This window comes from Zingiber officinale, chromosome 9A, assembly GCF_018446385.1.
Source record: "Zingiber officinale cultivar Zhangliang chromosome 9A, Zo_v1.1, whole genome shotgun sequence".
Lineage (NCBI taxonomy): Eukaryota > Viridiplantae > Streptophyta > Magnoliopsida > Zingiberales > Zingiberaceae > Zingiber > Zingiber officinale.
The window spans coordinates 56565731-56579279 of record NC_056002.1 but is presented as its reverse complement, the minus strand read 5'-3'; the positions used below and the strand labels follow the sequence as shown (position 1 = coordinate 56579279).

Genomic DNA, 13549 nt, shown 5'->3' with positions numbered 1-13549 from the left:
CCTCTCGATTCTCGACTCTTGGATCACTACCCCTTGACTTCCTGGCCTCTCGGCGACGTAGGATGCATGACCATTTCAAGAAAAAAATAAATAATTATGTGAATCTTGGATATTTTAAAAGGATAATTATTATGCAAATCTTAGATTATTTCGGGAAAAAGCAATGACATGAAAAAATATTGCATTATTTAAGAAATTAAATAATGACAATATAGAAAAAAGGATAGAAGGAAAAAGTTGGTGATCTTCTAATCCTTCCTTGTTTTCAGTTACATATGCACACCTACATATATCAAAATCCTAATGCTCATCTTCTTCATCATCTAATTTAAGCGTCAAAGTGGTTGCGCTAAGAACCTTCTGACCGTTATTCTAACCATTTTCTTCTTGTTTATCTTCGTTTAGGCTCCTAACTAGATCATCATCCTCGTTATTACTTGATGATTGATAATTAAGTTGACAATAGAGTCAATTCACCGATGATTTACTCGTCGACATTCATAGGCAAGATCAACATACATAATTAAAAATCAACTTAAAATATTAAAAAGAGAGTTCCTTTATGGCTTTATCATTGGAACCGTAATGAGATCTTTGTAAAATCTAAAACTTTGTCTAGAGAATGAAATCATGAAAAAAATTTATCACATGGTCCCTATTCTTTTTCATTCTCTTAAAAGAATATACATAAAAATATATTTAATATATTAAAAATAACGGGCCCTAATAAAAATTAGATCCTTAGGTGTTGGGATCAGTAGAGCTAGAGAATGGGTGAATAGCTCTCTTTGATTTTTCTTGGTTTCACAACGGATATTTGAAGTTAAGCACACCACAATGCTAACACCTTGATTTATTTGATATCCACCTCCTTGAGATGATTGATCTAAGGGTTCATACCAGTAGTCACAACTTTCACTATGAGCTCTCCTTCTCAGAATGACATTGAAGGAGAAGAAACCTTATACAAGATTACACAACTCTCAAATGAAAAGAAACATAGAAGAAGAAAAGAAGGATTATAAGCTTTTGGTTTGGTTCTCCTTCTCTTGGTTGCTTGAAGATCTTGTCGATAAGAACTTGGAAGAAGAGCAAAAGAATAATAATCAAACAATAACTCCTCGTGCCCTAACCCCTCTTTTTAAATGCTTCGGAATCGAGTCATTTCTTTGCTTTTGTCGTCATCAATCGGTTAGGAAACCAACTCAATTGATTATAGAGAGTATGATTTATTCATTGAATAGTCACTGACTCTAGATCAACGGTTGAGATTACTCTATTTTAAATCGTAATGGATTGGTGGGAGTCTCCAATCGATTTAGAAGCCTTCTTTTATCGAGAACAAAGCTCGCCAATCGATTATACCAATTAATTAGTATGTGCAATCGATTTAGCAACCCTCTGTGTTCTTGAGGAAGGTCAGTCAATTGATTGACTAGATAGTGCCTAATTGATTAGATGATCAATTTAGACACCATCTACGTTCTCGAAGAAGGCAAGTCAATTGATTGACTCAATCGATTGGGTAGTGCCCAATCAATTGGATAATCGATTTGGAAACTCTCTTTGTTTTCAAAGAAATTCAGTCAATTGATTGGACAGTGCTAAATCGATTGGATGATCAATTGGGAAGGCTTTTGTGTGCTCAAGTTTAACTACTAGTTGATTCAACCAATCGATTGGTACAAGCACACTTTCAATCGAAACCAATTACCTCATATCAGATGAACCTCCTAATCCCTAGACTTTGTATCTGGAGCTTTCTCATCTCTGAGTCTTTATCTACCTAGCATTTGATCTCGTGATCTACACAGGTTCCAAGCTTTTGCCAAGAGTTTGATCCTCGACCTTTTTGGACTTGTCTTACCTTGCATCCAGTTTTCGACCTACTAGGACTTCTTTTACCAAGAATCTAGTCCTTGGTCTTCTTGAACTTCTCTTATCTTGCATCCGATCTTCTAATGCCAAGAATCTGGTCCTTGATCTTCTTGGACTCTTACCCTGTAAACTAGCTTGTAAGTCAAGTTAGATCCTATTAGAGATCGTGGCATGACTAGAAGGCGAGTTGAATAGTCATTTACCCCCAAATAGTTAACTTCCTACAAGGTTAGTTGCGTAGAAGAAATACAAACAATATAAAGGAAGTTAATCTAAAGGCTACAAGGACAAGAAATCAAACCATATTACTGTTGGTGCTACTCGAAATTTCCTTTTGTTTCCCCTGTACAAAAATTTGTACAAGAACAGAACTTTTCCTAGCAGCTCATGCGCTCTACAGAAGTTAAACTTGGATTGCAAACGAAATTTAACATTATTAATCCAAGTTGTTCTTCAAAAGTTAAACTTGGATTGAAAACGGAACTTAACATTTTTACTCCAAGTTCAACTCATGTGTTCTTCAGAAGTTAAATCATATTACAGAAGTTGATTAAATATCTATTTCAAAGATTGACTTTCAGGTTAACATGGAGAGACACTCGACCTTCTTGGGTATGGGATCATCCACCACTTCCTAGACAAAGCCTTTCAAAGAAATTGAATATTTAAACTTCTTACAGTAACCTTAGGTTTAACTATAGAGACCACAATAGAAACAAAATCGAAACATAAAATCGATACACAAAATTGAAACACAAAATCGCTAGCCTCTTGTATTGGTATTTCAGGATCCATACAAAGAACACAAACTAATTATGCAGCGGAAACAAATAATTAGTTCTACCTTCTTTTGTATCTTAAAGACCTCTTGATCTTCTGTTGTATTCCTCTCCTCTTCTTGGACGTCATGTGGGCGACGATCTACCAAGATGAAATCCACCCGAACCTTTCTTTGCTTCCAAGCTTCGGCCACCAAGAGAATACAAAGTGAAGAGACCTCCTTCTACTTCTTCTTCTTCTCCACCAAGCAACCGACCACCTATGTGCTCCTTCTCCTCTTCTTCTTCTCCAAACTTCGAGCACCAAGAGGAGATAGGGTGTCGGCCCTAGAGGGAAGAAAGGGAGGAAGAAGAGGAATAGATGCCGCCGACCTCAAGAGAGAAAGGGAGAAGAAGAGGGCCGACCGCCTAAAGAATAAAGAGAGAGAGCTTAGGGTTATCTTATTAGAGAGCACCCCCTCCTCCTCTTTTATATTCTTTGCTAGCGGCTAATAAGGAAAGTTTTAATAAAATTTTCTTTTTATTTGCTATTGTAAATGGTTACAAAAAAGAAAGATTTTAACAAAATTAAAATCTTTCTTTTAAACCATTGTGAATAGCTATAAAAGGAAAGATTATAACAAAATTTTGTTTTAAATAAAATCTTCCTTTTATTCCTATAATGGTCAGTTACAAAAAAGGAAAAATTTTAACAAAATTAAAATCTCTCTTTTAACCATTGTAGATAACTATAAAAAAGAAAAGATTTTAACAAAATTAAAATATCTCGTTTAAACATTGTAGATAACTACAAAAAAGGAAAGATTTTAATAAAATTAAAATATCTCTTTTAACCATTGTAGATAACTACAAAAAAGGAAAGATTTTAATAAAATTAAAATATCTCTTCTAATCCCTTGTAGAAAGCTATAAAAGGAAAGATCTTAACACAGTTTTGTTTTAATAAAAACTTCCTCTTTCTCTTCTCCTATGTGGTATGGCCGACCCCTTGCTTGGACACCAAGCAAGGCTTGGCAGACCCACATTTTGGGCACCAAGCAAGGCTTGGCCGGCCCCTTGCTTGGGCACCAAGCAAGGATGTGGTCGGCCCCTCATTTGGGTAAGAAGCAAAATCAAAACGGGTGAACGTGAGGCTTTATAGAGGCTACATCAAGGACCGAGAGGAGGAATTGGTTTTGGCCTTCCGATGAGCTTGAGCTTCCTGTGTTCGACCCGAACACCCAACTCAAGTTTATCAATAATAACTTATACTCCTAAAGAGTTATTATTGAACTACCTCACCAATCCCATATTACATTATGTGCTCCTTCTTATCATGAGTGCATTAATCTCCCTGTGTTTAAGATATCGAATGTCCATTAATTAAATGAGTTACTGACAACTCACTTAATTAACATCTAGCTCCAAGAGTGATACCACTCAACTTTATTATCATGTCGGAACTAAGTCCACCTGCAGAGTTAACATGACAATCCTTATGAGCTCCTCAAGGAGACATCATCAACCTAGATAACTAGGACACAATTTCCTTCTATAATTAACAACACACCATATAAATAATATTATTTCCTAACTTATTGGGCTTATTGATTTAACGAATAAATCTCACCCATTAATAAATTAAAGAAATAAATACTAAGTATATGTGCTTGTTATTATATTGGGATTAAGAGTACGCACATCCATAATAACAGAGGTTGTGTTCTTTTATGTAGTCAGTATAAAAAAAACAACCTCAAATGGTCCAACTCAATACACAAGTGTACTAGTGTAATTTTATAGTCAAGATAAACTAATACCAAATTACACTACAACCATTCCAATGGTTTATCCCAATCCATTTGGTTGTGAGCTACTATTTATAATTTATAAGGATCTGATAACATGATCTTCTGTGTGACACCACACACCATGTTATCTACAATATAAATTAAATGGATAACTACATTTTACTAAATGCAGACATTTGACCAATGTGATTCTCATTTCAAAATAAATGTTCATATAAAAAGATAGGATTTTAGTATACATCCTAACAATTACACATTCATTTATGTGGTCCGGAGATAAATCTCCTACTCCACGGCGTGTCTGTAAGGTTGACGATTCCTATCCGTCGGTGGATAATTCTCCGACAAACTCTGGCTAAAGATTACTCCTTCTCGATGGAGTAGAACCTCTTACAAAGCTCTCTTCCTCTTTACAAGATGGAGACTTAGGTTTAGAAGGAAGAGAATAGGCTTGGAAGCTTGAGGGCAAACACTTAGGAGTATTTAATAAGAATCAGTAACCTTCTTCATGTCTCAAGCTTCCTTTAAATAGAGTGGAAAGAGTTGATCACAAGACAACTCATTTCTTGCACCAGTCAACTAAGCCATACACCAATCGACTAGTGTAGCCGTTGGACACAGTCAATGGCACTCCGCAAAATCCAAGATTCTGCCAATGACTTTCTACCAGTTGACTGGTTATTGGTACAATCAACCTTTAGGGTTTTAATGTTTGACAATATACCTAAGACTAGTTAGTTTAACCAAGGGTTGATCTAAATAAGACTTGATATTTGGAAGAGAGAAGTCTAGTCAGGACTAGATGACTAGGAAGGAAAATCTCTAACTTAATTAGACAAGAGGAAGTCCTGGTAAGTGAAGCCAGACCCTAGTGAGTGGAACTAGGTAGTGAAAGTCCTAGTGAGTGAAGTCAGACCTTAGTGAGTGAAGTTAGGTAGTAGTAGTCCTAGTAAGTAAAGTCGGGCTCTAGTGAGTGAAGCTAGGTAATGGAAGTCCTGGTGAGTGAAATTGGACCCTAGTAAGTGAAGCTAGGTAGTAGAAGTCTTGGTGAGTGAAGTCGGACCCTAGTGAGTGAAGCTAGGTGGTGGAAGTCCTGGTGAGTGAAGCCAAGCAATGGAAGTCCTAGTGAGTGAAGCTGGGAAACGTTAAGGGGAGGTAACCTTAGGTAATGTGTTACAGACTAGTTTCCAGTCGACTGCACACGGTCGACCAGACCAACGAATTATTAATAATGCTAACACTATTTTTTGTTACTATTTTATATCTATTATACTAACTCAGTGTTATAGGCAAGTCTTAGTAGATCATCTTAGTCAGATACTAAGCAAAGGTAGAGAAAGTCCAAATAGGTCTAAAGGATCAAATGTTTAGCAGGTAAGTGAAGGTAAGTACTGGAGGAGAGTGTTCCAGTGAGGACGAGTCCTGATTTGGGACTTTAGGCACAGGTCTAGTTTAAGTCCATTTTGGATCCCTAAACTTAGACCTTGACTAGATCTTGATCTTGGACAGACAAGATCTAATTAATAAATTACTTATTTTGTTGTGCTTACTCTATTTTGCAGGGTATACTTTGTTTTATTGGACTAACACATTTTACAGGGTGAAAGGAGCATAAAATGCCTTGGGTGAACAATACCCAAGGTAAGTACTGGAGGTAAGTGAAGGTAAGTACTGGAGGAGAGTGTTCCAGTGAGGACGAGTCCCGATTTGAGACTTTAGCCACAGGTCTAGTTTAAGTCCATTTTGGATCCCTAAACTTAGACCTTGACTAGATCTTGATCTTGGATAGACAAGATCTAATTAATAAATTACTTATTTTGCTGTGCTTACTCTATTTTGCAGGGTATACTTTGTTTTATTGGACTAACACATTTTACAGGGTGCAAGGAACATAAAATGCCTTGGGTGAACAATACCCAAGGTAAGTACTGGAGGTAAGTGAAGGTAAGTACTGGAGGAGAGTGTTCCAACTCGATTTGGGACTTTAGGTACAGGTCTAGTTTAAGTCTATTTTGGATCCCTAAACTTAGACCTTGACTAGATCTTGATCTTGGACAGACAAGATCTAATCAATAAATTACTTATTTTACTGTGCTTACTCTATTTTACAGGGTATACTTTGTTTTATTGGACTAACACATTTTACAGGATGAAAGGAGCATAAAATGCCTTGGGTGAACAATACCCAAGGTACCTTCCATGCGAAGGAATGCGCCTTGAGCTAGACAATGTAAGGCACCTTCGAGAGCTTGGAAGGCGCCTTCGATAGGATAAAATTGGACTTCATCGATGATAAGAGGTGAGTTGTTTGGGATAAATCTTAGCAGATGGAAGGCATCTCTAGTGCTATGGAAGGCACCTCCAACACTCCTTAAAAGAAGTGTTTGAGCAGTGTATTGGAACAGAACTTAATTAAAAGGTGCTACGACTTATCTGTAACCCTAAACAAGCCAACTTCCTTTGCACTGCTACTCTGAGACATCTGACCACCACTGGAGGATAATCACCAACACACAAGCAATCCCACTTTTGCTTTGGTTGTTGGTAACATTTAAATTAAGTTGTTCATTTATATTATTAAAGGAAGTATAGGTTGTTACACTATCATTTGTTTGTTTATATTTGATTACCTCTTCTGGTGGTTTTGAAAGAGGTTATCAGTGGATTACCCATCGATAGGTCCACGGGACCTGGGTCTTGGAGTAGGAGTCGCCAAAGGCTCCGAACCAAGTAAAATCGATCAAGTTCTTGTGCTTGTTCTATTTTTGTTTTTAGTTTTTTTGTTGTATACTTATTTTATAAAATGAAAAAGACAAGTTTTCTAAAATCACGTGATTCACCCCCTTGTCATGTGTGTAATAATCCTACAAGTGCTATCATAGCCCTGTTAGCTCTGAATTAGTTCAACCACCAATCAAGTAGGGGATTTATTTGCCTATTTTTTCACTTTAATTTTTTTGGTTTTAAGTTTTTTCGAATAAATCTGAATTGGTATGATTATCTCTTTAGACAATTTTTTCGATGTAAATTTTTTGAATTGCTCGAAGTTGGTGCAACACCACACGAGATATATTTTTTTCAGTTTCTTTCTCTCCCGCACTACTAATCTCATGACAAACTCTTGGAAATTGTTTCTTGCCTATATCTATCTTGTAAGATATTCTCACATCAATGGCTCAAAGGGAAGGACGCAGCATTAATAATTTAACTAATTAAGTTAATTCAAATCTAAATAAGAATAATTCAAAATTATCTAAAAATATTTCAAAATTTAAAAATTTATCTTTCCGTGTTAGAAAATTAGAAAAACAAAACAAAATTTTGAAAGATAAAATTAATAAACTAGAAAAAATGATTAATAATTTTATCAACATACAACATATAGACTTAGGTTACAAGTCTAATTTAAAACTTAAACTCCACAAACTAAATTATAATCAAAACTTAAACTCCACAAACTAAATTATAATCAAGTATCTTTTAATTATGAAACTAAAATATAAAAATAATAACAAGTATAAACTAAATAAAAAAACTTAAAAATTTAAAATAGAGATTCCATGATTTAGGGGGAGACACCAAATTAGTTGACACCTCTAAAATAATAGTTTACTCGGCTTGGTAATTAGGACTAGTTAATTAGGGACTAATTTAACTTGGCAAATAGTACTAGAGAAGTTTGAGATGATAGTAGATTAAAGAAGCTCTGTCTATGCATATCTAAGAAGAATCATATGTGTTTGACCTGATGTATTTGACTTAGTGAAACTAACAGAAGCTATCCCTTATCAATTTAAACTAATTAGACCAAAGTTTTATACTAAGTTATTTGGGCATGACTATTTGAAAAATCTCGAAACACGTGATTACTTTAATGATGTCCATATGACTCACTACAACCAAGAAATTTATTCAAAAAATATCTGTTTGATTAACATAAAATTAAACTTGAATCTAACCCAAGTTAAACCAACCCCTATAAATATAACTTAACTCATCTCAACAAAACGATAAACTACCTTTATCTAAAAATTTAGACTGGGAGAGATGATTAGATCAATATAATTCAAATTTAACCCAAATCTAACCTAATTAAAATCAAATTCAAAATTAAAATTATATTAAAATTAAAAGAAAATTTGAATTAAATTAAATTAAAATTAAAATTAAATAAAAAATAAATTAAAATAAATTAAAATTAAAATAAATTTAAATTAAAATAAAATAAATTTAAATTAAATTAAATTAAAATAAATTTAAATTAAATTAAATTAAAATAAATTTAAATTAAATTAAATTAAATTAAAATAAATTTAAATTAAATTAAAATAAATTTAAATTAAATTAAAATCAAATAAAAATTAAATTAAATTAAATTTACATTTAATTAAAATCATTTTTAAAATTAATTTAAAAATTAATTTAAAAATCTTATTAAAATTTGCTTAAAAATTCTTTAAAAATTTATTTTAAAAATTCTTATAAAAAATTATTTTAAAAATTCTTATAAAAAATTATTTTAAAAATTCTTTAAAAAATTATTTTAAAAATACTTTTAAAAAAATTGTTTAAAAAATACTTTTAAAAAAATTGTTTAAAAAATTATTTAAAAAAATTCTTTAAAACATTATTAAAAATTCTTTAAAAATTATTTTAAAAATTCTTTAAAAATTTATTTGAAAATTATTTTAAGAATTATTTAAAAAATTATTTCAAAAATTATCTTAAAAATTATTTTATCAACCTTTTAAAATATTATTTAAAAACTTAAACACTTAACTAAAACTTAAAAGTTTAATCTAACTTAAAATAAAAAACTAAAATCAATTAATTACTAATTATTCATCCAAAATTAAATAATCATATTAAACTTAAAATCAAACTTAAATCTTTAATTAAACCTAAAATTAGCTAAATGTAATCAACAATACTTAGTTTTAATTAATTAAAATCTATGTTTAAACTTCTATTAAATCTGTAAAATAAAACTTTAATTAGAAACTCAAAAAAAAACTTTAATCAAAATTCTAAATTTATTAAATTTATGATTAAATCTTAATTAAATCATATAAAATTTAATTTATTTAAAAACTTAAAACTTAATTTATAGGTAAATAATTTGTTATGCCCCGAGGGTAAGGTTGTCTGACAAAAATTGAACAACACCTCGCTATAACATCGACAATTGAAATCTGGATACATAAGCCACTCGACTATATAAAAATAATATTTACAGCCCACATGACTGGAATCAAAACACAACCATGAAAAATAATATACAACCCACACGACTAGACCAAATACATAGCGGAAAACGTAAGCAAAACATATAAACAACACAATTGACTACATGCCAGCTCGGCTTGACATAACAAGTACATAACCAAATGCCACAAGTCTAAAAATCCACACAAAGGATACATATTACAAGCACAAAACTAATAATGCGAAAAGAAGCAATAACGAAATAAATCACTCGAGGTGACAGAGACTGACGGATAGGATCTTCAAGCGACACTATAAATCCTCTACTTTCTCCCTGGCGAAAGAAAAACCAATTTAAGGGGTGATGAGTGCAGGTAACTCAGTGGGTAATAGATAGATAGTGCATGAACATAATATATATAGAGATTTAAAGATATACAATCTCATAGAGAAAAATAACATGAACTACAATGATATCATAATAAATGTCTAGACCTGAACCCATATACTATGCAAGCAATAGAAAGTCAGGTGTAGTGAGGATCTGCAATAGTACTGCTCATAACTACAAGGGTAACATGTGAGGTATATACATACTACCAATAAGTAAGCCAATGTCGAAGCACATGTAATAGGTATATAACTCAATCATGTGTAAACATATCATAGTCATATAGATACAATAAAAACAAATATCATAAGCAAACATAATAGCATAAGCGTATGCACGGTATGGTCACTCCCACCCACCCCTCTACACCACGATCCCTGTATAGTCAAGAGGCCAGGACAATGACAACTACACAACACACCAACTTGCATTACTCTCAAGTAATCGAGTGAACAGTTTGCGTAGTAGTTGACCAGCTACATAGTAATGGGGTCCCTACTGCCTACAACTCCAACTACTACTATCCATGAGTGACCGAGTGGGGGAATGATATGTAAGATACGACAAATTAAATAATACATGTTATTGGAGAAATAATCTTCTTGAATTTTTTTAGGAACTTTTAGAAAATTTTTAGGATTTAAACGGAGTCCGTATGACACGTTTAAGGGGATGGAATAATTAGACTTAGAGGAAACCTGTTTGGAAGGAATATCCCTTAAGTGGGAGTTGATTAATTTTATTAAGCCTAATTAACCTAAGTATAAAAACTAAACCTAGGTTTCCTTTCTTATCTCCCCGATCTTCCTTCTTTCCCGTCCCAATCTCTCTCTCGGGCACGAAGGCACTTTCCTTCTCCTCCGCTCGGCGAAGCTAGATCCACCGTCGGCCGGGAGTCGTAGCCCTTCTTCCTCCCGCATCTCCTCTTTCGTCTGAGTCATCCCATACAGGGACATCATCGGTCAAGGGTAGGGGGCCTCAATCCAGCCAACGATCCACTCAATCGCCACCATCATCGGTCGATCATTAGGTGCCATGCCGCCAGAAAAGGGGGGGGGGGGGGGGCCAACACAAGAAGGGATGAGCTACCCTTCCTTGGCTTGGGGACCTAGCCGGAGTGGTGAATCCTTGTATTCTCTACCTCGGTTGTGCTATTTCCCATTCATCGGAGTTGTACCGCGGCCATCTTCCCCAGGACAATTGCAACCAGCATTACAACCGGCCAACCATCTCGCACTTGCTCCGAATCACCCACCTTGCCATCACGGATGCGTAGCTAAGGTTGGTTGTGACTCAGATGTCTTTATCATCACTTTTCTTGTGTCGATGTATGACTGATCATTTGGCTAAATCAGTGATGCAGAACGTATGTTTGATGAAATGTCCTAATTATTCTTGCTGTCTCTGTTCACACCGTCAGCACCGTCACTGGCCACTGGCCACCTACTGTCGTGAGTCACTACTAGATCAGTACACAACCACTGGAGAAGAACAGGAAGCCATGGGTAATGAATTTCATGGCCTAAGTTTGGTTGATCTACGTTAGATATTCAGATGTGATATGTTGATTTGGGTAGATCTTGGATTGATCAGTGGGTTAATTAATTCATGATGGTTATTTGGTGATTGGTTGATGGAGATGGTTTCATGATCATTATTAGAATCATTAGATTGATGATTAGTGGTGATTGATTGGATTCAGATCATTAGGTGGAATTAAACATGGTTACCTAATCGAGTTAGGATTGAGTTTAGGTTTAGCTAGTTGTTGTATATGTGATTAGCTAAACTATACATCATGTGATTTGCAGGACGTTGATTTGAGATGAGCGTCTTGACATGGGATTGTTTAGCATGATCGACGGATAAAGGCGGGTACTTTCTGCTTTGTCTTTTTATTACTTTGATCTTAGTGCATGAGCTATATATTTGAATAGTTATTGTATTTATCTTGACTCCACTCATATTTTTCCTAAATTTGATACTTATCCACTCGATCTTTGAGCTAATCAATTTGATATCTATACAATCTCACGTTGCTATCCCTAATATTTAGCAGATACTAGATATCATACTTACTTGTTTTGAATGTTGTTTATTTACACATCTTACTGAGCATGCTGGCTTCATGTATCATACCTGACATCTGTATATATATATATATATATATATAACTGTTGCATCTTGCACATCATATCATTGCATGCATACTAACGACCATTGCCTCCCTTGTGGTGTGAGAGAGTCGTCAGTCATGGCTGCACACTCGGCCACTCATAGATAGTGGTAGCTGGAGTGTGGCGCTTGTCCTGTCATGCTCCCACTCACTCACTCATGGATAGTGATAGCTGGAGTTGCGAGCAGTAAGGGCCCCCGTCGCAGACGTAGCTAGTTAACTACTATGCAACTATCCGTGGTAGCTGGAGTGGTGTACAGTTTATCATTTATCCGGCCTTTCGACCATATTGGGGTCGTGGTGCAGAGAGGTGGGCGGGGTGACAATCCATGCATATGCTTTTATTGTTATACTTGTTTATGCTGTTATTGCTTATTTATGCTGATATGCTTACAAATGTTGAGATATATACCTGTGTATGTGTTCAGACACTTGCATACTTATTGGTAATATGTATATACCTCACATGTTACCCTTGCAGTTATAAGCAGTACTGTAGTAGATCTGTGCTACTCTTGACCTTTTATTACTAGTCTAGGTTATGATTTCAAATATGAACATTTATTATGATATCACTATAGTATCTGCTAATTTCCCCATGAGACTGTATATCTTGTATCTCTAGTTCTTTATTATGTTCATGCACTATCTGTCTATTACTCACTGAGTTCCAGCACTCATCACCCCATTAACTGGTTTATTTTACCAGGTAGCAGGTAAAGGATTTATGGAGTCACTTGGAGATCCTGCCCGCTAGTCCCATATCACATCGAGCGACTTCTTCCGTTATTAGTTTCGTTCGTATTATTGGATTTGGACTTATTCATGTGTATGTATCTTTTGTATGGAGGTCAGGTTTGTGGTTTCTTATTTTTTTGTTTGATGTTGTCGTGTTAAGTCGAGGCGCCTCGCAGTTAGTTGTATTGTGATTTTATAATCATTATTTTATGAGTTTCACTATCTTTTTTGTTTTAGCCGTGTAGGCTGTTTATTAACTGCGTGGTTGTGTTTACTTCCAACCGTGTGGGCTGCTTATAAACTGCGTGGTTGTGTTTACATCCAGCCGTGTTGGCTATAGTTTGCTTGTGAGTAGCATTGTGGCAATGTATATTGGTTTTATTTGTCACTACTGCAGGGGAGGTGTTGTCCAATTTTCGTCGGACAACCTTACCCTCGGGGCGTGACATGATAGGACAAGCAACACATATTCCAATTACCACTACCCATGAGTGGTCAAATGTGCGACTCTGACCAATGACTCTCTCAACCATAAGGGAAAATTTATCACTGACATGCATGCAATGACATGATGAGCAAGATGCAATAGTCA

At 34.7% G+C, this 13549-nt stretch overlaps 1 protein-coding gene across 1 annotated transcript in view; it reads right to left on the bottom strand.

The window, feature by feature from the left end:
• Positions 1 to 9708: 9708 nt before the first annotated feature.
• LOC122018531 overlaps positions 9709 to 13549 on the bottom strand; it is a 50406-nt gene continuing 46565 nt past the window's right edge. The window contains exon 2 of the mRNA XM_042575870.1: positions 9709 to 9986. Within this exon, the coding sequence (XP_042431804.1) occupies positions 9976 to 9986 (11 nt within the window). The 3' untranslated portion in view covers positions 9709 to 9975. The remainder of the gene's footprint in view (positions 9987 to 13549) is intronic.